Source organism: Chiloscyllium plagiosum, chromosome 6 (genome assembly GCF_004010195.1).
Source record: "Chiloscyllium plagiosum isolate BGI_BamShark_2017 chromosome 6, ASM401019v2, whole genome shotgun sequence".
Lineage (NCBI taxonomy): Eukaryota > Metazoa > Chordata > Chondrichthyes > Orectolobiformes > Hemiscylliidae > Chiloscyllium > Chiloscyllium plagiosum.
Window position 1 is genome coordinate 113,860,303 of NC_057715.1, and position 25,191 is coordinate 113,885,493.

A 25,191-nucleotide genomic window follows, 5' to 3' on the forward strand; every position below is an offset into this window, starting at 1 on the left:
GCCTGCGTTTGAACGACTTCACTCCAAGTCTCGGATCCCGGTTGAATGCGAGACCCGAACTGCTCGGAAGCAGAATGGGGAAAGCTACCTTGACTCTGTTGTGGAGATGAGGCACGGGCAGGGAGGGGAGGGGGATGGGGGTGAAAGGAGAGGGGTTTATGGAATTTCTTTCCACCAAACATCCCACCTCGCTTTTTTCTGTTTTAAAAAAACGCTATATCAGCGACGCCTTTGTTATGTTAATAACCCCCTGACATCATTGGACTTCAAAGGAGGTTATGGAGTCGATATAACGAGGTCCTGCCGCTACACAGACAGACAGAGAGAGAGAGAGAGTGGTGTTCAGATGAACTCAGTGCAGAGACAGAGTGGGGCTGTGTATCAGAAGGCAACTTTCAGTAGTGACTCCAGAATGGATGGGCTCCTTTAGATTTGGAATAAACCACGAAGAAATCTCTGTGCAGACACCCCGGGACTGAAGGTAGGAAATTAAAAAAATGTTGCATTGAACTTCCAACAACAAAAAAGAGGGGCAGATTGAATTTCGAGTTTACTGTCCTCTAGAATTCTCAGCGTTGTATGTGCCTTTCTATTTAGAAAGAATTAGTTTTAAGAATAAAACCCCTCACAGACTCCCAATTTCCCAGATGCTTGTAGGTTGCACAATAACGACCTGGTGAGCTGACTGAGGGGAGAGTGGACCAAAACAAAAGCGTGTTTTTAAAAGTGTAAGATCAATGAATTGCTGTAACCCGCAGAGTGGAATGTGAGCAGCGACCTGCGAGGTGCAAATCTGGATCTGGCTGGAGTCCACGATTTAAAATAAAAAATTAACTCAGGGTCTCGAAATATGAATTTTTTTTTGGGGGGGGGGGAGAAATAGTTCTAACTCACATTTTGGAACCAAAAGATTGAAAGTGGGCGAGTGTTGAACAGAAGGAATCCGAGTCCATTCCTTCTTTATTCTTGAATATAAACTTGAATCGGGGTGTCGTGCCTAGTTGAGGCAGCTGGAAGTCGACGGGAACAGTTATGTGCATTTTTATGTCCTCAAAAACTCATCCCCCCACACTCCAATCCCCAGGTTAGTTACAAAGAGCGAAGGGGAGTACTGATCTGTTGTCCGGATTTGATCCAGGATTATTTGTTTCAAAACTGGGTGCTTTGGGATAACTCCTTAATTTAAAATATTCTCCAGTATAGTAACACCGTCACCCCCTACCACCCCCCCAGCAAAAACACAGGTCTGATGCGCTCTGAGCTGGCGCTGTCATTAAACATGTGTAAACTATCCCCCAGAATTTACAAAGCCTCCAAGAACCGGGTTGATCAAAAAAGTTTTAAATCTCTTACCCCTTCGCCTCCCGGCGGAAATTAGCTCCCCTCGCCTGCTCCTCCTGTAATAAATCACTGTTCCTGGGGAAACATTGTTCCAGGGAAGGAACTGAGTTATTTAGCAGCGAGGAAAAGTGGTTTTTAAGTCTTTAGGAGCAACTTTGAATTGAGGGAAAGGGGGGGGGGGGGGCTAGTACAGAGCGAGAGAGCCGCAGAATGGGGGCTGAATGGCCTGGAAGTTTTCTGTTAGTTAGTGGGGCTGATCTACAAGTCTGAAAATGTGTTGCTGGAAAAGCGCAGCAGGTCAGGCAGCATCCAGGGAACAGGAGAATCGACGTTTCGGGCATGAGCCCTTCTTCAGGGATCTACACGTCTGGGTAGATTCGAAATGCTCTGTAAAACGAGCTGTTTTTTTTTAAAGAAAGGTGAATATATTTCTCCGCAGCCGCAGAGAGTTCGGTCTGGGAGGCACACGCCTGTCCTCTTCCTGCCTTTTCAAGCAAGGTGCAGCTTCTCAAACTATTGACTGGAAGCCTCTCCGTGAAAGCCTTGCTGGAAACCAGAGGAAGATTAAACACTGGGAGATCAAATCCTGACCTGACTGCAACCTCCCCACCCTCACACACACACACACACACACAGACACCTGGAGCCCCAGAGAGGACAAGTTTAAAAGCTACAAAGTCTAAACTTGTTACAATTTCCGAAAATACAAAACTGGAGAACTCAAGAGTCACGGGAGATGGATTGATACTGCTATGGTTTGCAGTTGCTGGGTCTACAGAGACTGTTCGACTTCAGAAGTCATGATTTGGTGATGCCGGTGTTGGACTGGGGTGTACAAAGTTAAAAATCACACTATAACCTGGTATTGTGTGATTTTTGACTTCAGAAGGGCAGTGAACACAGGGGCAGGGTAGGTAGGGAGCTCTCACGACCTTTTGCCCCCTCCAAACCATTTTTGGCCTTCCCTTGGGCTTCAATCCAGGGCAAAGGAACTATGGATTGGAGTCCGAGAACAGGCACGATGGGCCGAATGCCCTCCTCCTGCAACACTCCTGTGATTCTGAGTCAGGACTTATTTTTAATTTTGGGGGTTGGGAATTCTTTCATAAAAGACGGGGTGGGGGTGGGGGGGTGTTGTGTGTAAATCTGCAACCCTTTCCCTCTGCCCCAGGCACATCCCAAAATAAAGTTCTTCAGCTTTTACAGTTCATTTAAACCTTTTGATAACAAGATTAATAGAATTTTTATGATGGATACACAAAATTAAGATGGAATGCCAGGCACCCACTAACACACAAGGTGAATCTCACCCAAAGCAAAGGCACATTGTTGGGAGATTTAATGTCCCAGCTGAAAATGTGTTGCTGGAAAAGTGCAGCAGGTCGGGCAGCATCCAAGGAGCAGGTGAATCGACATTTTGGGCATGAGCCCTTCTTCAGGATTCTCCTGCTCCTTGGATGCTGCCTGACCTGCTGCGCTTTTCCAGCAACACATTTTTTCAGCTCTGATCTTCAGAATCTGGGATTTTATATCCCACTCTCATCAGGACAAAAACACAAGAATGCCAAGTTTCACTCACAAGAATTTATAACACAGGAGAAATCAAAGGGTGTTAATTGGTCAGCAAGTCAAGTCTGATTGGTTGAGGCATTGCCATGGAGAAAGTAATATCGACTCCCCAAGGTCAAAAAGATGCAAGTCTTGAAATTATTCCCCTTTATTTGTAATGATTGGCTTGCTGCCAGTGAATGTGTGTCATGAAATGGTTACATTATCAAACAGACTTAAGATATGGATTGACAATACTTTAATATATTTGAGGGGCTGAATGGCCTCCTGCTGCTTCTGTTTCCAGTTTTATTGGTGACTTTTGACCTACCATTCTGAAATTCTCTCCCGAAACCCATTTGGATCTCCCTTATCTCATTGAAACCTATTAACTATGATTCAATCACCCTCCATAATATTTCCTGCGACCATTTGTTTTCTGTTTATTTCCCATGGTAACATATGAGATTAATCTGACAATGGCTTTTCAAAGAAAGAACTTGTATTTACATAGCAGTTTGTGTAACCTCAATGTGTCCCAAACGCTTGACTATCAATTAATTGCTTTTGAGGAGTAGTTGCCATTATAATGTCCGAAGCTAATTTCCACACAGCAATAAACTCATAAGCAAAAGTTAATAGATGCTGGACTGCTGAAATAAAGAAAGGACAGAAAATGCTGGACATATTCAACAGATCAGGCAGCATCTGACTTGATTTGATTGATTTATTGTCTCATGTACTAAAGTACAGTGAAAAGCTTTGTTTATGAGCAGGACAGGTAGATCATAGTAAGCAAGGATGTACAGATCAAAAAGACTTAGACAGAGGCATATAGATTACATTGCACAGGCTGTGTGCCAGGCTGGAGCAACGTTAGCAAGATCAGTAATATTTGAGGCTAAAGAGTCCATTCATCAGTCTAATAACAGCCAGGAAGAAGCTGTTCCTGAACCTGCCGGTGTGTGTGTGTGTGTGTGTGTTCAAGCTTCTGTACCTCCTGCCTGAGGAAAAGGTTGTAGAAGATCATTATCAGGATGCAATGGTTTTGGCAATCTTTCTGCGGCAGTGAGCGGTGTAACTGGAGTCCAGGGATGAGAGGTTGGCTTCTGTGATGGTCTGGGCTGTGCACGCCACCTTCTGTAGTTTCTTACAGTCCTGGGCAGACCATGATGAACCTGGACAGTATGCTCTCAATGGTATATCTGCAGATGTTGGTGAGGGTCTTTATGTATGTGACAAATTTCCTGAGCCGCCCGAAAAAGAAGAGGTGTTATTGTGCATTCTTGACCATGGGAAGTGCAGGACAGATTGTCGGCTATCGTCCCTCTGAGGAACGTGACTCTCTCCACCCTCTCCAGCTCTCCATTTTGCCGACACTGAGGAAGAAATTGTTACCATTGCGCCACATCACCAAGCTGTCCATCTCCTTCCTGTATTCTGACTCATCATTGTTTGATGTCTGTCCTACCATAATGGCGTTGTCAGCAAACATGTAATTGGCATTCATTTGGAGTTTAGCTACACAGTTGTGGGTGTACAGGGAGTACAGTAGGGGGCTGAGGAAGCATCCTTGGGGGGGCTCCAGTGTTGAATGTTATTGAAGAGGAGGTGCAGTTACCTACCTTCACTGTTTGTTGTCTGTGGGTCAGGAAGCTGAGGATCCATTTGCAGAGGGTGGAGCTGAGACCAAGGTCACAGAGTTTTGAGATCACTCTGGAGGGGATAATGGTGTTGAAGGCAGAGCTGTAGTCGATGAGCTGGAGTCAGACGTAGGTGTCCTTGTTGTCCGGATGTTCCAGGGATGAGTGCAGGGCTAGGGACATGGCGCCTGCTGTAGACCTGTTACATCAGTAAGCAAATTGTAGGGGATCGAGGCATGCTGGAAGACCGGAGCGAATGTGGGCCATGATCAGCCTCTCTAAGCACTTCCTGATTATTGAGGTCAGAGCCACTGGGTGGTAGTCATTAAGGCACATTGCATGTGCTTTTGTAGGTATCAGAATGATGGTGGCCTTCTTGAAGCAGGTGAGGACTTTGGCTTGTAGGAGGGAGAGGTTGAAGATGTCGGTGAATACCTCCACCAGTTGGTCCACACGGGATCTGAGTGTTCGGGTGGGGAGACGGTCTGGGGCCCGTCGATTTCCTTGAGTTGACTCCCAGGAAGACTGACCTGACGTCTGCAGCGGTGACCAAGGGAGTGGGTGTATCCGGGGCAGGGGTCACCGTGCTGCTGGCATTCTGCTCAAACTGAGCATTCAGAGTATCGATTGCGTCGGGGAGGGATGTGTCTTTGTCTGCTATCTTGCTCTGCTTCATTTTGTATCTGTGGAAAGATAAAGAGAGTTAATACTTCAGGTCATCAGTAACACACCAATATAACCTGACCGCATGAACATTTGACGTATTTTTCAGTTTTTATATAAGATAACGTGATCAGCTGTTTCACTGATGTTTGCTGTGGGCTAACTATTGGGTAAGACTCCACGAAGGACTCTCCTGCATAAACTAATGAACTGCAGATGCTGGAGATCTGAAACAAACTAAGAGTTCTGATGAAGCGTCACCAGATTTGGAACATTTACTCTGCTTTCTCTCCGCAGATGATGCCAGACCTGCTGAGTTTCACCAGCAAATTCTGTTTCTGTTCCAGAATTCCCCGAGTTACTTCATTATAGTCCTCATAATACTTCTACCTGAAGGAGTGACAGTGCTTTAAAACTGTACTAAATTGTCAGTACTTAAATATTGCTGAAAAAGATTTGACAAAATATTTCGTCTTAACATTTATCAGGACAATTTGCAAGATCACCATTGTAAAGGGGAATAATGTCTTTTTACACTGTGTGAGAAAGGAGTGTAATTGGTAAAGGCATTGTGACAGAGAATGCACCAGCGAAGTGATGACTGACAGTTAACTACCAAGCTTAGTTTAAATTTAAGTTTATTGTCAACCTAGATTTTGGCTCAACTTTCTTGAGCAGGGCTGTAATTCACAATGATCCAACTCAAAGGGGTTACCACCAAGCTATATGTGAAAAGTCATGAGCCAAAAAGTGACCATGAAGCTATGTTGTAAGAATAAACCCCTCTTGGCTCACTAACAATCTATAAGGAGAATGATCTGCTGCCTATACTTGTCTGTCTTTTATGTAACAACAGTTTAAAGTTTAATGTGGTTCTTTCCAAAATGTTTTCAAATTTATTTATTTAGAATAGCTTGATTAACAGCAATTCAAAACTAAAGGACTATCACCAATGCCAACTTCATAGGTCAACTACATGGCCTGGCCATTGAATTAAAAAACTAAAGTTTGTGGTTAATCTTGGTTGATGAAGAAAGGTCGAATTGATTTACAATGTGTAAATGGTTACATGAAACATCTCAATCAAGTTCAAAGCCTCCCCGTTGTGAGACTCTGCTTCTCATTCGATGAAATCATTGTCCCTGAGGAAGGACAGTAAGATTCCTCTTTTCCAGTTTAATAGACTCTTAAACTGACAGAAAAATTGTAGCAAAAGCTTAATGGATTTCAAGCTGGAGGGGGTATGCGTGAGGAAGCCTTCAACCTCACAGCGTCCTTGCTGGGCTCATGACTGATTAATACTGTCGTTGACATTACAAAAACGCTTAAAATGCTTGCATCAAATTCCTCACTCCAAATATTTTAACAGAGGTCTTTTCCATTCAAGTTTCCGATTCAGTAATGCAGAGAGCATGACAGCGACCTGCTAGATGAAATAGATGAGAAGGCAGAGAGACAGAGAAGAGCCTTGCAATCCTCGCCAGTCTCAGTAAACTCACTGCTTAACCTTTCACCAAAGCAACAGAGAGGGGAACTTAATCTAAGTGTTTACATGCAAACATTTTTGACTACTAATGAAATTAATCGAAAGAAGGCTGGTGCAGGAATTTGGAGTTAAGCGGGAAGATTAGCTGGGATTTTACTAAAATGGAGCAGACTCAATGCCAGAATGGCCTAAACTTGCTCCTATTAATTATGTACGTATATTATCATTACAGTTGAATATAATCTGATATCTTCACTAAAGAAAGTCTTGATATTTCTTTAGTGTGACACTAAGGCATGTCTCAGAAAGGGTTCACATGAAATGAGTTATCATCTGTGGGCGGCACGGTGGGTTAGCACTGCTGCCTCACAGCGCCAGAGACCCGGGTTCAATTCCCGCCTCAGGCGACTGACTGTGTGGAGTTTGCACGTTCTCCCCGTGTCTGCGTGGGTTTCCTCCGGGTGCTCCGGTTTCCTCCCACAGTCCAAAAAACGTGCAGGTCAGGTGAATTGGCCATGCTAAATTGCCCGCAGTGTTAGGTGTAAGGGAATGGGTCTGGGTGGGTTGCACTTCGGCGGGTCGGTATGGACTTGTTGGGCCGAAGGGCCTGTTTCCACACTGTAAGTAATCTAATCTAATCATAAGAAGTTAGAAAGATTTGTTAAATGATTGGGGTGTGATGGATGGAACAGCAGGAGACTCATGTACAGTATAGTCAACAGCAGAAGTTAGATGTGCTGAATGGTCCATGTTAAACTGAATAATTCAAGTTCAGCAGGAGAGTACTTGGCCAACCGTACTTGTGTCTGGTCTTTGAAATGAACAGCCGATTAGTCCCATTCCCTCCGTCCTCTCCACAAATTACCTTCTTTAGTTTTCTGTTTGAATGCAGGAGTGACCCTGAGTACCACAGCCCAAACCCGTCCTAGTTCGAATTGGAATTGAACCTTGAGCTGTTGGCATCAACTTGATCCACAGCGCCTGTCCAGCCAACTACACCAAATGAACCAAACATAAACGTTTACAAGCACCTTACAGTCTGGAGCTATGGATAGAGACGGAAGATGTCACTTGGCTGACCAGGACAACCTCCCAGTCCTGCCAGCTGCTGGTGGCACTTGTTGGAAGGATTTACAGGTTGGCACCAAATGCACCTCCCTTGACCGCCAGGTCCTGGAGTGGGACTTGAACCTGAAGCTGTTTGCTCAGAGGCAGGGACACTACCTCCTCAAGACCTTCATTACTCTTGCTCCATAACTTTATTATCCTTTTCCCTTTTCATATATTTATCTGGATTTGAAAGTTTCTGTCCAGTCATTGTTAATTGTAAATATGAGATAGCTCCATTTTTGTTAAATGATAGTGTTAAAGGATATGGGCTAAAGGCGGGTACAGAGGAACCTCGATTATCCAAATATCAGATTATTTGACAAGATCGCAAGGTCCCAATGCTTAGCTAAACAATATTATCCAGCATTCAATTATCCAGAATTTGATTAACTGAACGAAATACTGCCTGTGCGTGTCCTTCGGAAAATCGAGGTTTCTTTGTATAAGGAGTGAGGTGACAGGTCAGGCATGATCTCATTTAATGATGGAACAGGCTTGAGGGGCTGAATGGCCTACTCCTGTCCCTATGTTCAATCTGTTTCAGGAGGCACAGAATTCCAGATCTCCACCCATTGCATAAGATCAACTGGTCCTTCTCTCACTCTGGTTCATTGTTCAGGTATCTTAATCTGTATTCTTACTCTCTCTTCTCCAACAGGAAACAGACTCAGCTTATCTACTCTATCAAAATGTCTTGGAAATTTGAAGATCTCCATTAAATCTCCCCTTAACCTTAAAGTAAAGGCAAAATACCTTTATTTACTGCAGTACAACATACAAAATGTGGAGACCTGAAATAAAACCAGGAAGCCCTGGAGAAACTTAGCAGGGCAAATAAACATGGAAGGATTTTCCCCCTTATTGGGAGTTCAGAGCTAGGGATCATAGCCGAAGGATACAGGGCCAGTCATTTAGAACAGAGATGATGAGAAATGCCTTCGCCCAGAGAGTGGAATTCTCTGCCGCAGAAAATGGTTGAGACCAAACATTGAATGTTTTCGGGAGGAACTCGATATAGCTCTTGGGGCTAAAGGGATCAAAGGGGGAGGAATTGGAATAGGGGACTGAGTTGGATGATCAACCATGATCATATTGAATGGTGGAGCAAGCTTGAAGGGCCAAATAATGGCCTACTCCTGCTCCTATTTTCGATCTTTCCAGCAATGTCTGTGGAGAGAGATACAGGGTTAACATTTTCAGTCCAGTGACCCCTCTTCTGAGCCCTCCCAGGGCACTCTTCATCTTATCACTCCCAGCTCACCTTAGCCTTATCCTCTCTAAAGGAAACAAGGGAGATTTTGTAAATTCTACATGTAACTGGAGTCTCTCCCCCTGCACTCTCTGAATCTTCTCATTGTGTACACTTTGACAAGTGTGGTACACATGGTGACTCAGCGGTTAGCACTGCTGCCTCACAGTATCAAGGACTCAGGTTTGATTCCAGCCTCGGGCGAGTGTCTGTGGAATTTGCACATTCTCCCTGTGTCTGTGTGGGTTTCGTCCCACAATCCAAAGATGTGTAGGGTAGGTAAATTGACCTTCCTAAATTGCCCATCGTGTTCAGGGATGTGTAGGTTTGGTGCATTAGCCATGGGAAATGTAGGGGAATGGGTTTGGGTGGGATGCTCTTCAGAGGGTCAGTGCGGACTTGTCGGGCAGAATGGCCTGTTTCCACACTGCAGGGATTCTATCAATTCTCCAGCTGAGACCCAATGAGAGAATTAAATGAATCTTTCCCATGACTGCCTCACGTTTGTACTCAATGCTGATAAAATATTGAATGAACACAGCACTGTCAGCTTGTTCCCAGCAAACGAACAAAGCACTGGTCAATTCTTCCCTTTGTCTTGACCTGCCATTATTATGTCCTTCGTCAATGGCAAGTTCTTCATCTGATGGGAACAGCAGCTCTGCAATACACAAACCTTCCGCATTTTCATGAAGGTGTGATACTTTACACGTCGTTAAGTAAGGGATTTGCAGGTTTGCTTGCATAATGGCATTCAGGAGCACAATTGCAATCAGCTGTGAGGCTGATGCCATTTGATTCCTCACTCACATCTTGCTGGGGCAGGAAGCAGCCTGATTAGATTATTCTCGTCACTCCTCACCTTTTCAGAATTGCTTCCTTTTCTTTTCAAAGTGGCCTATCTTCATTGATTCCCACCCCATTCCCATCGTTATTACATAACCCCTTTTTGAACTGCTATTCTTAAGGACAGCTCTTGTGCCAAGGCACTCAACCCAATTGAATAGAAAGCCTCCAAAAACAAAATCTTTAGATATGGTAAGCTCTGGTTTCATACATTCGGGGGTGGCATGGTGGCTCAGTGGTTATCACTGCTGCCTCACAGTGCTAGGGACTCGGGTTCAATTCCAGCCTCAGGGACTGTCTTTCTGGAGTTTACACATTCTCCTTGTGTCTGCACTGGTTTCCTCCCACAGGCCAAAGATGTGCAGGTTAGATGGATTGGCCTGTGGGAGGAAACCAGTGCAGAAATTGCCCATAGTCTACAAGTATTATCAGATGGGTTAGCCATGGGAAATGCGGGGTTTACTGGGACAGGGTAGGGAGTTAGGTCTGGGTGGGATTTATTTGACCTGCTTCCATACTGTGGGGATTCTATGATTCCTTGAGGTGACTCACCAATCTGCCACTCTGTGCCATTGGTCCATCTCATTATTGTCTGCAACCAATTGGAAATGAAATGGATTCTGTGTTAGCCAATTTGGATTAATCACAATGAATCATCACCAGTACTTTAATAACTAGCAAAATCTTTATTGAAAAGGAAACATAGTTATGTTGAAAGACATCTGATATTTTTCCTAAGCTTTGATTGTGACGGAAATTTCAATTGCTGGAGATTCCAGGGCAATCCTGGAGGGTTGGCAGTGATTTCTTTCAGAGATTCTGCATGAGCAAGCAGAGCAGAGTGGCCTCATTCTCTGCTGGAACCCTTCTGGGGTGAATTGCATGATTCTATAATGTACCACTATCCATTCTTTATTTCAAAGGGAATGGAGTATGAAAATAAGGAGGTCTTGCTAAAACTATACAAGGCATTTGTTTAGATGAGGTGACAGCCTAGTGGCATTATTGCTGGACTGTTAATTCAGAGACTGAGGTCATCTTCCCAGGACCTGGGTTCAAACCCTACCATGGTATAACTTAAATTCAATGAAATATCTGGAATTATGAATCAAATGATGACCAGGAATCCATTGTTGATTGTTGGAAAACCCATCTGGTTCACTCATGTCCTTTAGTGAGGGAAACTGCCATCCTTACCTGGTCTGGCCTACATGTGACAGCAATGTGGTTGACTTTTAACTGCCCTCTGGGCAATCAGGGATGGGCAATAAATGCTAGCCTAGCCAGTGACGCCCTCATCCCATGATGAATAAAGAAACTAGTTAATCTATTAAAATAAAACAAAAAAATGTGGAGGCTGGAAATGTGAAACAAATCAAAACAGGAATTACTGGAGAAACTCAGCAGCATCTGTGAGAGAGAAACAGAGTTAGCCTTTTGAGATTAGAATCCTTCTGACGCCCTCATCCCATGATGAATAAAGAAACTAGTTACTCTATGAAAATAAAACAAAAAAAATGTGGAGGCTGGAATTGTGAAACAAATCAAAACAGGAATTACTGGAGAAACTCAGCAGCATCTGTGAGAGAGAAACAGAGTTAGCCTTTTGAGATTAGAATCCTTCTTCAGAATCCTTGTCAGACTTCAGCTGGAATCTTGTGATGTTCTGGGCCCTTTATCTAAGGACCTTGTATATCCCACTTTGTCTGAACATCATATGATCTGTGTGCCCCTGTCTGCTATGATCAGCCTGTACTGCTTGTAAAACAAAGCTTTTCACTGAATTTAGGTACAGGTGACTACAATAAACCAAATCAAATAGAAAGATATACTGGCGTTGAATGTAGTCCAGAGAAGTTTTTCTTAACTGTAACTAGGAGTGTAGGCATTTTCTTACAAGGAGAGGATGAAGAGGTTGAGTCTGTATTCATTGGAGCCTAGAAGAATGAGAGCTGACTTTATTGGAACATCCAAGACATTTATCAGAATTGAGAGATATTGATAGATGTGGAAAGTTTGTTTCCTCTTCTGGGAGAGACGAGGACCAGGAAACATAATCTCAGAATAAGGGGTCACCCATTTAAGATGGAGATAAGGAGGAATTTCTTCTCCAAACGGTAGTGCACCTGTCGAATTCTTTACCTCAGAAGGCTGTATAGGCTGGATCTTAAATGTATTCAAAGCTGAGATAGACGTTTAATCAGGAAAGGAATCAAGCCTAATCACAGCATCAGAGATTTGAGTTCGATTTCAGCCTTGAGCCATGTGGAGTTTGCACATTCTCCCTGTGTCTGCATGGGTTTCCTCCTACAGTCCAAAGATGTGCAGGTCAGGTGAATTGGCCATGGGAAATACAGGGTTATAGGGATAGAGGGGTCTGGGTTGGCTACTCTTTGGAGAGTTGGTATGGACTTGACGGGCAGAATGGCCTGCTTCCGCATTGTAGGGATTCTATGAAGGCTAATGGGCAAAAGGCAGCAAAGTGGAGTTAAGGATTATCAGATCAGCCATGACCTCATTGAATGGTGGAGCAGACTTGATGGGCTGAATAGCCTACTGCTGCTCCTGTGTCTTCTGGTCTCATTATTGCACATTGACTGGGGTCGTACTGGTGTGGGGGGAGTGGTGAAGTTTGAGTTGTGATACTGTCCATGTAGCAATAACGGGGAACACTTGATGATCTTTCATTAGCAAGTGTGGTCATTCCAGCTACCAGCGTAACTCTGTGTCTGTAACAAACAAAAGAGGAGGAGGAGGACTGCTGAAAGGAAAACTAAAACGGCAGTACCATGTTTCAATTCATCTTGCAACGTGTCACTAACTCAATCCTTTCGACAATGGGAACACATTCTCCCTATTGGCCGCCCAGATCCCTCAGGATTTTGGACACATCAATCAAACTCCAAGGAAAGCAGCCTTAAGTTTTCAATTTATACTCACAATTTTAAAAATCTTTTAAACCCCCTCGCCTTTTTGCACGATAGTTTATTTGGTTTTGTATTCAATTGATTTGAAAATTCATTGCCACTGTATATTATGATGCAAAATGAGGCCATTCATTCCATTGTGCCCAATGGTTATTTGAAATAAATATCGATTAATGCTGTACTCCCCCACCCTATATTTATTTCCCCTTTAAGTATTTAGAACGATGGAAAAGTTACAGCAGAGGATGAGGCCATTCAATTCATCATGTCTGTGTTGGCTGAATAAACTAGCCACCCCATTCTAATCCCATTTCCTAGCCCTTAGTCTATGTCCAAGTTTAGAAGGTTGAGGGGCGATCTAATAGAAACTTACAAGATAATGCATGGCTTAGAAAGGGTGGATGCTGGGAAATTATTTCCGTCAGGCAGGGATACTAGGACCCATGGGCACAGCTTTAGAATTAAAGGGGATCAATTTAGAACGGAAGTGATTCTTCAGCCAGTGAGTGGTGGGCCTGTGAAATTCATTGCCATGGAGCGCAGTGGAGGCTGGGACGTTAAAGGTCTTCAAGGCAGAGATTGATAAATTCTTAATCTTGCAAGGAATTAAAGGATACGGGGAGAGTGCGGGTAAGAGGCGTGGAAATGCCCATCAGCCATGATTGAATGGCGGAGTTTACTCGATGGGCTGAATGGCCTTATTTTCACTCCTGTTTCTTATGGTCTTATCCTTGCAGGGGCAGACCCAGGTTCCCTTTCCCTTTAGGTCAATTCCCAAACTGAGCAGAGAATTCCAGGCATTCACTCCCCTCTGTAAAACCATTTTTCCTCTAATCCTTCTACTAGCCACCTTAAACCCATGCCCTCTCTGGTAGGGAAAAACAGGTCCTCCCTGACCACTTTGTCCAAGCCCTCAATATTTTGTACACCTCAAAATAAGCCACACCTCCATTCTAAAGAAAACAATCCTGGCCAATCCAAATTTTCCTTTGACTTTCAAGCACCGGTGATGTTATTGTAAATCGCATCTGTACTCCCTGTCCAGAGCAAATATCTCCTTCCTGTAATGTGATGACCAGATCTGTACACCGAACCCCAACTGTGGCTTGCCCAGTGTCTTATACAGTTCCAGCATTACACCCCTGCTTTTGAATTAGCTCACCCAATGAAAGCATCCCATTTATCTTCCTCAGCATCTTATCCAATTCCCTTTTAGAAACTTGCTGTTGAATTTACCCCCAATGTCCTCCCAGGCAGTGCATTCTGCACAGCAGTAAGTTTCTATCTTTAAGCATCAACAAGTCAAGTTTCAGGGTGACTCACTTGCAGCTTCTAAATCAGAAGATTGTAGGATTAAGTTGCACTTCAGGACTCAAATACCTGAGCTAAGCGACTATTTCTGGTGCAGCACTCAGAGAGTGCTGCATTGTTGGAGCTGTTGTCCTTCCAGTCAGGCATAAACTATTCTAACACTCAAAATAATCATGAAAATTTTAATCACCTCAGGTTCAGATGATTCTGGGGCCTAAATTAAAATGCTGTCTGCCTGCTCAGCTATAATAATTCAAGCATAATCTTCCAGTGTCCTGAAAAGCCTGTACAACTAATTTGTCATTTATCCCCAAGCTGCGCGTGATGTCGGAAGTAATCTATAGCTGACAGGTCACCCCAAGAAGGTGAAAATCACTGCAATAGTTGGAAACTATTGAGATAAGGCAGAAAAAGTTTCCTGTTTGTCTCCATTAAAATAATATAATTATTATTAAATATATAAAATTAACAAAATTTGAAAGAACATTGATGCAAATGTTTGAATACACAAACCACCAGATTCAAGAACAGCTTCTTCCCAGCTGTTATCAAATTTTTGATCGGACCCTCTCAAATTTTAATGTGAATCCCGCCCTGCAGCTTCTCTGCAGCTGTGACACTATATCCTGCACTCCATTCGATTATCCTGAGGGACTTTGTATGAGTTGATCTACCTGTGCAGCACGCAAAACAATGCTTTTCACTGTACCTTGGTACATGTGACAACAATAACTCAAATCAAATCAAAATTAACAATGTCATTGTAAGAATGAAACCAGAGGGCTAGAAAAACTATGGAGAGAAAAACAAGACTGATTCCCTGATGAGGCATCTACGACCCCAGTGCTGAATATTATATGTCCCATCAGAGGAATTTTTTTGGTGAGGGGGTGTACTTGTAGAATAGGAGTTGGAGAGTTTGGGGAAGGGCACAATATGATCATGTTACAATCACCAATTCCCCTCCCTTTGGTCATTTTTCTTCATCTTCAGATTGTGAACATAATTGGCAAGGCCGATATTAGCTGCCTCATCTCAAACTGCCCTGGAGAAACTGGTGGGGAGCTGCAGTCTGTGTGGTTTATGTAAACCCACAGTTAGACCTCATCTGGAGTACAGTGTGTGGTTGTGGGCATGACTTTATGGTGAACGCAGTGGAGAGAGGGCAAAAGGAATGAGGAACTTCACGAGGATAGGCTGAAGAAGTTGAGACTGTTCTCCTTGGAGAGAGGAAGGCTGAGAGGAGATTTGATAGAGATTTTCAAAATCATAAGCGAGCCGGACAGTGTAGATAAGGAGAAAGTGATCCTGCTCGATAAAGGATGATGAACAAAATTTAAAATTTTATGCAAAAGAAGCAATGATGATGTGACACAAAAATCTAAATACTTCTTAAATACTTAGGAGGGTTTCTGACTCTACTATCCTTACAGGCAGTAAGTTCCAGATACCCACTACTTTCTTGATGATTGAGTGGGTGAGTGGATGAGTGAGTGAGTGGGTGAGTGGGTGGGTGAGTGGGTGAGTGGGTGGGTGAGTGAATGAGTGAGTGAGTGGGTGAGTGAGTGGGTGAGTGAGTGAGTGAGCTCACCTCCCCTTTAAACCTCCAGCCCCTTCCCTTAAAATCTATGCTGCCCCACCCCCCTCTCCATGAGCCATTGTTCCCTCCAGCGGTGAGATACGGTCTTCCTGTTTATCCTGTCTATGTCCTTCATAAATTTCATTTCAAAAGTATTTCTAAAGAGGGGCCGCTGGATTCAAAATGATCATTACTGCTTTTGCTTCAAAGGTATTTAATTGGTGTGGTGCACTTGGGAATTGGTGAAATGTACTGCATAAATCTAATCGTTTTTGGGGTTCGTATCACTATGAACAGTTAACACTTAATTTTTAGACTGAAACCATATGACTCAATATGAAAATGCACTGATTCTAAAAACAGATTAGAGTGGTGCTGGAAAAGCACAGCAGGTCAGGCAGCATCCGAAGAGCAGGATGTGGCCTGACCTGCTGTGCTTTTCCAGCACCACTCTAATCTAGACTCTAATTTCCAGCATCTGCAGTCCTCACTTTTGCCTAGTTGATTCTAAGTACAGTATACTTTTCCTGTAAGTGTGTTGGTAATTGGCCAGGTGATAATATTTGTGGGTGTCAAATGGCTCTGTGCTATTTTTAGTGCAAAGGTTAATGAGTTCACATTCATCCTGGGTCTGCCCTAATTGAACAGGTTAATGAATGTGTTTAGAACTTGTGAAGAGGATCTTCCTTCTGAATGTGAATTGGTGTGGCTAAAAATACTGACTGGGGAATCAAATCCACTATTATCTCTGTAAACGGCTTTGTCAAGGCTGATCACCGGCTTTATTTCCAGTGACACTCTAAGCTGATGACTGCCTTCCAGCAGGGGAGTGGACAGCAGCACTGATGAACTGGAGTGGTTCCTGTAGCTTGCTCAAACTGGTCCACAATGTTCTATCTGAGGTCAATACCAAGTTCACTGATCCTTTGGCCATTGTTCTCAATGCTTCTACACTAGCACGAAGTAAGGCTAGTCTAGCAAAGCTGGGATTCTGTGGAGAATGGTCTCAGGTGTGGATTGAGGTGGACGTAGTGAAGGATTAATGACTGGCAAGTTCCTGTGAGGATTCTGGTTGGTGGAGTAGGCACTGCTCCCGAAAGGAATGTCCCCATTATGTGAAAAACTGTTGAGTGTTGACAAATATTGCAGGAAGGTCTTTGAGTTCGTTGAGGCTAATCATCGCTAAACTGGGCTCTGCTGCCCTGTACGGACACACCTGTTGGACACAGTGCCTAGCTCTACAGAGGTCATTCCAACAGCTTTATTTCTCTTTAGCTCCTTCCTCTGTATCCAAAGACATTTTTTAAAAAAATAGAGTCTCCCACTTTTTCTCTTTGCTCGCTCTGTCCTGAAGGTAGCAACGCTTCATTAGAATGTGACCCTGCTTATCCATATCTCCCTTCCTCAGTTTCTCAGACCTTGGCTTGTATTACTGTCCTGTGGTCTGAAGTCGGGGGGTGGGATCCAGTCAACTGCCTGGTCAATGCAACCCCAGATTAACTATCATTGCCGCGTGGCGCAATTCCCTCTGAGACATGACTTCAAATCCCAGTCTGGAGAGTCTGGAATCTAGGCTGATGCCGTACAGAGGGACTGCTATACTGTCCGAGTGCTATTGGGCGTGCTCCATCTACTCTCTCAGGTGGATGTCAGGTTTCCAAAGTTTACATGCAAAAGGATAGGGCAGTGGTTCCCTCCTTGTCACTAACATAGACCCCATTCCTGTGCTCGAGTGTGGGACACTGCCAACTGTCCCAGACTACTGCGTTGTCCTCCACTGCAGTTTCACTGGTGTCCTGCTCCCCCATGTCCTCCTTCAATGTACTTCGCCAGGTACTTTTGGCCAACCTTGTTTTGTTTTCCCACCTGGTGGTGTACATCCAGCTGGCGCTCTGCCAGGGTGTACCTTGGTGAAATAGCCGCACAGCCAGCCTCTGCCCGCTCTCTATCACACTGTCCTTTAGGCACCACTGACCAGTCCTGTAGAGCTCTCCTTCATTGGTACTGTAATCGCTCCAGGTGATGCCCAGGATCTGATCTGGCTGTGCTGGAGGAAGATGCCCAACTTACATGACACCTTTGCTCATGTTGCTCAGTGGTTAGCACAGCTACCTCACAGAGCCAGGGACCCCGGTTCAATTCCAGCCTCAGACGACTGTCTGGGTGGAGTTTGCACATTCTCTTGTGTCTGTGCGGGTTTCCTTCAGGTGCTCCGGTTTACTCCCACAATCTAAAGATGTGCAGGACTTTGGATCGGCCATGGGAGATTGTCCCATAGTGTCCACGGATGTGCAGGCTTGGTGCATTAGCCATGAGAAATGCAGGGCTATGAGTAGGGGCAGGGTCTGGGTGGGATGCTCTTCAGAGAGTTGGTGCAGACCCAACGGGCCAAATGGCCTGTTTCCACACTGTAGGTTTCTATGGTTCTGTTCTTCTCCATGTCTCACTGGGAGAGTGTGTAGTTGGTAGCATCCCAGTGGCTATTGTAGCTCCATGGTTGTGCTGATGGTGTTTGTGCTGAGTGTGGTCACTAGAAAACCAACTGCATGCAAAATTAGTTTTCCCGATTGGAATTAAATCTCAATCTCCCCTTTCCTGGAGATGTTCCTCCAAGGAGGCAAAGCTATCAACGTCCTGAAGTGTTGTTTGATGTTGATGCGACAGCAGGGCAAGGAAGCCCTTGCTGCCATCCTCATCGCTGTCATGGTCTTCTTGCAGCCAATGTGTAGACCACCTTTGGCAGCACTCCTCTCAAGACTGCTGGTCATGTGTTTGAGTGTGCACAGTTCTTCAGCCTGCGAGGTGGTGCCGTCTACAAAATCCAGGTCTGTCAACCTAGTGATCTGCACAGTGGTTATTACCACCTTGCCTGATTGGCTGCTGTGATTTCCTAAATTACAAATTATACTTCAAATGTGCTTCATTGGCTGTAAAGTATTTTGGAATATCCTGAAGTGTTGAAAGGCACTATACAAATGTAACTTCACTCCTTCCCTTTTTCATTACTTCTATAGCACCATTTCTGCTGATACCCAGCATTCTGTCAGGGTGAGATTGGCATTTGGTGCTCTCTGTAACATTGCCTGCTCTTTGGGATTGAGTTGGTCTGCGAAGGGACCTGATTTTGACCTTACGAGTGTAAAAAATGCTGCAACACCACCATTATGTGCAAATGGTCAGATGTCTCAACATGATTCCCAAATTCCAACAACACAGACCCACAGAAGGGCAGGTTGCAGGATGAAGCTACCTGGTAAGATAAACACAGTCAGCTGATGCTGTGTGTTCCTTTTCCAGTCAGCCCCCTGTTTGGACATGTTATGACACAGCTCTCTGCCCGTTGAGTCAAAGAGTCATACAGTGTGGAAACAGACCCTTTGCTCCAACTAGTCCATGCTGACCATGTTCCCAAACTAGCCCCTACCTGCCTATGCTTGACTCATATTTCTCCAAACCTTTCCTACTCCTGTACTTGTGGGCGGCGCGGTGGCTCAGTGGTTAGCACTGCTGCCTCACAGCGCCAGCGACCCAGGTTCAATTCCCACCTCAGGTGACTGACTGTGTGGAGTTTGCACATTCTCTGTGTGGGTTTCCTCCCACCGAATTGGCCATGCTAAATTGCCCATAGTGTTAGGTGAAGGGGCAGATGTAGTAGAATGGGTCTGGGTGGGTTGCGCTTCGGCGGGTTGGTGTGGACTTGTTGACCCGAACGGCCTGTTTCCACACTGTAAGTAATCTAATCTTATCCAAATGTCTTTCAGATGTTATAAGTGTACCCGCATCCTCCACTTCCTCTGGCAGTTCATTCCACACATGAACCACCCTCTGTGTCAAAAATGCCCCTTATGTCTTTTTAAAATCTTTCTCCTCTCACCTTAAAAATGCATCCTCTAATCTTGAAATACCCCACCCTAGGGAAAAGACAGTTGCCATTCACCAAATCTACAACCCTCATGATTTTATAACTTCTGTGATATCACCTCTCAACCTCCTACACTCCAGTGAAAAAAATCCCAGCCTATTCAGCCTCTCCTTATAACTCAAACTCTTCATTCCAAGCTTGATCCTGGGCCTTCAGGTCCAAATGTATTGGCACTACCACTACACTGTGGTCAATGTCACCGCATAGTTCCCGAATGAAGATGAGGCCAGGGACGTTATAGGGACAAGTGCCCTGCTCTTTGTAAAACCACACACACAAATGGCCCAAGGACCAGAGCAAGTTTGGATGTGATGATAAAAGTGGCTTAATTTGAAATTGAGATCAGATTCTGTATCTGAATACATTACTGTGTTCACTTGTAATGTTTGATCATCCTCTGGATATAATGTGAGATTACCCACCGAACTGAGGGCAACAAAAATGTGGAGTATTCCTTGACTGGAGAGAGAGTGGGAAGTGTTGATGTTGCAAAGCATGTTCTTGCTCATAACTCACAGAAAGCTAACATGCAGGTGCAGCAATAAAAAGGAAAGCAAATGATATGTTGTTCTTTATTGTGAGAGGATTTACATGCAGAGGGAAAGATGTCTCACTGCAGTCAGCGACTGCACCTGGAGTACTGTGCACAGTTTTAATCTCCTTACCTCAGAACCATTAGGCTGCTCTCTCATTAGGAGGATACAACTGGTGCTGGTTTGACCCAACAGTCAGCAGACCTCAGGCCAGGGGAGAGATTGAGAAAGTGAAACCTTGGTGGTCAGTTAGCTCAGTTGGCTGAACAGCTGGGCTGTGGTACTGAGCAATTCCAACAGCGTGGGTGCAATTCCAGAACTGGACACACCTTCTCAATTTCTCCCCTCGTGGTGACCCTCAGGTTAAACCACTACCAATTGTGCCTCTGTCTAATGCGAGAGCAAGTTTGTTAAGATTATGGTAACTCTATCTTCCTTTTACCTAAGGATGGATATAATTGCCCTTGAGGGAGTGTAGCATTGGATGACCAGACAAATCCCTGGGTGATGGGTTTGTCCTGTGAGGAGACGTTGGAGTTTTTCACTGGAGTTCAGGAGAATGAGAGGTAATCTTGTCAAAACATTCAAAATTCCTGCAGGGTCAGTACAGGAAGATGTTCCCCTAGATGGATAGATGTCCACAACCAGGGCATCTGTCTCAGAATAACGAGCAGGCCATTTTTGACAGAGATCAGGAGGCAGGTCTTCATTCAGAGAGTGGTGAACCTTTGGAATTCTTTACCCCAGAGGGCTGTGGAAGCTCAGTCTTTGAGTATATTCAAGACCAAGATTGATATATCTGTAGGTATTCAAGATATCAAGGGGTATGGGGGTAGTTTACAGAGGACGGGTGCTGACTATGAATGTGAAAGAAGGGAAGCTTCAGCAACTCACCTCTCTTTCCAGCATCCATCAAATATTCAAGAAATATGGATTTGAGATAGAAAATCCACCATGAACGTGGTGTAGCAAGCTTGATTGGCTGGGGGATGGCCTATCACTGCTCCTATTTCCTATGCTCAACAATCTTACAAGTCTGAAAGCATGCAAGGCCATGTTAGTTGGACGTTCAATGCTGCTCCACCACAGCTGCAGTCCTGCACTCTCGAGCTGAGTGGTTTATGGTCACGTGTTGATGCCATTTGAAGGAACTTAGAAAAATGCGAAAGAAGGTCTTGAATCTGTGTAATTTGTTCTACAATTTCAGATTGTCTAAAAGCACTTTACAGTTAATGAATTATTCTTGAAGCATGGCTTTGTGTCAATAAAGGAAACACAGCAGTCAATTTGTACACAGTACACTCCCATAAACTGCAATAAGGTAACAATAAGATCTTCCATTTAGTGATGTTGGTTTTTGACTAACTATTGATAGGCCAAGGACTGTAAGGAGAAATATTGCCAAGTGCCATGAGATACCAAGAGGACATATGGTCATTAGGTTTCACACTTTATCCAAACGTGGGACTTCTGACAATGTAGCACTTCCTACAGTGTGGGGAAGCAAGTGCCAACCTGGATGATCTACTCATTCCCTATGATGGGTACTTTACCCTTGAGAACTTCCTATTGAGTTTGTGAGACCTCGGAAAGGTATTATTTCTCCGTTCTTTAAAGAGTCTTAAATATTTGAATATTGTTGGAAAGAGAGAAAGTTTGCTGAATCCTTGTGTCTTACACATCCAAACACGTGGACCCTTCTCTATAACCAAAAGCAATATATTCAGGCCTCTCTCCTTTTTGAATTGCCCAGGAGCTTGGGGAGCATATAGATCCACCATTGCTTTTGCCATGACAACACGTTGACCTAGCAAAGTACACTTGCCAACCAATTGGTATCCTTTTCTCTTGTAATATTAGTGTTTGGGATTGTTTGAAATTTGACTCTCCTGCATTGGACTCTGATAAGTGGAAGTTGAAAAGTTTCAGCGGCATGTCTCTCATCAGGAATATTCAAGTTCTGCACTATCAAGTGACTACTTGAATCTTCCTTTGAATAAACACAATCTTGAATATTATTAACACTATTTTAGTGGAGACAATGGCCAAGGGTTATTATCACTGGACTATTAATCCAGAGACCCAGGTAATATTCTGGGAACCCCTGATTAGTAAATAAAGATCAAAGTAGTAGATACTCATTGGTTATCAGATTCCAATGCGTATATTTGCATGGTATGTTCTTGAAAACTTTGTATTATTAATGCTGAATAAGATTAATCAGCAAGTGCTGGCAGTGAAAACTGAAAGAACTGCAGATGTTGTAAATCAGAAACAAAAATAAAAGTTGCTGGATAAACTCAGCAGGTCTGGCAGCATCTGTAGATAGAAATCAGAGTTTTGGATCTGTGTTCTGAGGAAGGGTCACTCGACCGGAAACGTTAACTCTGATTTCTCTCCACAGATGCTGCCAGACCGACTGAGCTTAAGTGCAGAAGTGCTTAAGAAAGGTTCATGTCTGTAATCTTACAATTCCAGCATGTACAGTAATTGTGTTTGCATTTGTTGGTGAAATCAGTGAACCCACAGTGTGAATTAGTTGTTATGTGGGTGTTAGTGCCAAGGTTACTGAATGGTGGGGGCTGAGAGTTAAGTGACTGGGCTTGCGTGAGGTACATTTAATTGCATTGTGTGTGGAACTTTTTCTACTGAAATCAGTCAGTGTGGCTAAAAACAGTGACTGGTTCACTCTGCTTAATGCTACAACCCATTTTTGTGCAGCACAGATTTCGGGTGGAACTTGGTGTGATGATGCACTACGTTGTTAATCATCAGAAATTTGGTGTCACAGAGTCATAGAGTCAAAGAGACGTACAGCACGGAAACAGACCCTTCGGTCCAACTCGTCTATGCTGACCAGATATCCTAAATAAATCTAATCCCATTTGGCCATATCCCTCTAAACCCTTCTTATTTATATACCCATCCAGATGCCTTTTAAATGTTGTAATTGTACTAGTCTCCACCACTTCTTGTGGCAGCTCATTCCATAAATACTCCACATTCTGCGTGAAAATGTTGCCCTTTAGGTCCCTTTTAAATCTTTCCTCTCTTATCCTAAACCTATGCCCTCTAGTTCTGGTCTCCCCCAACCCAGGGAAAAGCTTTCTCTGTCTCCATGGATGCTGTCTGACCCGCTGTAATCTCTAGCATTTGTGGTTTTTGGTACAGATTCCAGCATTTGCAATAATTCACTCCTACATCTGAACACCGTGTGCAAGGCAGACGGAGATTAGAGTTCAAGAATTCCTTGAAGACAAACCTCAGGCATGTCTACCTTGGAAGGAAAATACACAAGAAAGAAATGCTAGGGAGCATTAGGTACATTCAAGATGGCAGAGATAAATAAAGGAACAAAAACAGGAATTGCTGGAAAAGCTCAGCAGGTCCGGCAGTATCTGTGGAGAGAAATCAGAGTTAACGTTTCGGGTCAAATGACCCTTCCTCAGAACTGAGGAAAGTTAGGAAAGTGGAGTTGAGGGCTATCAGATCAGCCATGATCTCATTCAATGGAGGAACAGACTCAATAGGCTGAATAGCCTACTTCCAGTCTTATGTGCCTATTCTCAAGGAATGAAATGTTTCCTTTGCATCATGAGAAATACAGACAGCTAAAGACAAAATACAAGCAAAAAGACTGGAGAGTCTTGAGAAAAATTAGCTGATTAATCCTGCCTACAACTGGGGAATGCCATGTAGGTCTATAATTGGGCTTCACACCCATGCTCAACACTTACAGAGGCCACACTGCAAACCACTGGAGTTTCACAGAGTTAGAGAGTGATCTTGACAGGGTGGATGTAAATATGAGGTTTCCTTTCCTAGGAGGGTCTAGCATTAGGGATTCAGAGTTTAAAGATCAGGAGTTTAAAACAGAGATGAAGAGCATTTTATTGACTAAGAGGGGCCTGGCTCATAGAATCATAACAATGTAAGAACTAGAAGCAGGAGTAGGCCATCTGGCCCCTCGAGCCAGCTCGGCCATTCAGTAAGATCATGGCTGATCTTTTCATGGCCTCAGCTCCACTTATCCTCAGTCTCGTTGTATCTCTTTACTGTTCAAAAAAATTATTTATCCAAGCTTTAAAAACCTTTACTGATGAAGCCTAAACTATTTCACTGGGCAAGGAATTCCCTAGATTCACAACCCTCTGGGTGAAGACATTCATTCTCAATTCAGTCCTAAATCTGCTTCCCCTAATCTTGAGGCGCTGCCCTCATGTCCTAGTTTCACCCATCAGTGGAAACATTCTTTCCACTTCTGTCCTATCTATACCCTTCATACTTTTATATGTTTCTCTAAGTCAGAGGGTCATAGATGTGTACAGCACAGAAACAGACCCTTCAATCCAACTCGTCCATGCCGACCAGATATCCTAATTTAATTTGCCAGCACTTGGCCCATAATCCCTGTAAACTCTTCCTATTCATATACCCATCCTAGTCTTTGGAAACATCTTGGAAATGTGGGGGAAGCAGAGTCTTGAAACATTTATAAGGTAGAGATGGATAGCTTCTTGTTAAACAAAGGGGGTGAAAGGTCATTGGGGTTAGGCAAGAACGTAAAGTTTCAGTTAGATTAGCCATGACCTTATTAAATGGTGGAGCAGTCTCAATGGGCCGAATGGCTTGCTCCTGATCTGTGTGTTTATATATCACATACAACAGAGATTTAGAGACTGCTTTGATATTGATTTACTTGTCTGGCTGACAACACTCACCTTCCATTTTCCAGGTTCATCTCGATACAGAGCGGGCCCGGGACCTATTCAGATTTGGAGGGGGTCTGGGACGAGGTTCCTCCTGTTGGTTTGGTTCTGACACTGTTGGCAGAATGAGAGTGGCACTTGGCTGTGTGCTGGCATCTATCTGTACCCTCCTGCTCAACTCGAGGGTCTGCCATGCCATTCGATGGCTGTAAGTATCTGAATTAAATTTATTTATTGTAACGTTTACCGAGGCACAGTGAAAAGCTTTGTGAAAAGTATCTGTATGTGTTTATATGATGCGTGCTGCATGTGTATATGTATGTG

The 25,191-nt window shown here is 43.9% G+C and overlaps 1 protein-coding gene across 1 annotated transcript in view; it reads left to right on the forward strand.

The window, feature by feature from the left end:
- Positions 1-216: 216 nt before the first annotated feature.
- Positions 217-25,191, forward strand: part of LOC122551176 (protein Wnt-11-like) — a 91,805-nt gene continuing 66,830 nt past the window's right edge. The window contains exons 1-2 of the mRNA XM_043692808.1: positions 217-481; positions 24,894-25,075. Coding sequence (XP_043548743.1) covers positions 24,993-25,075 — 83 coding nt within the window. The 5' untranslated portion in view covers positions 217-481; positions 24,894-24,992. The remainder of the gene's footprint in view (positions 482-24,893; positions 25,076-25,191) is intronic.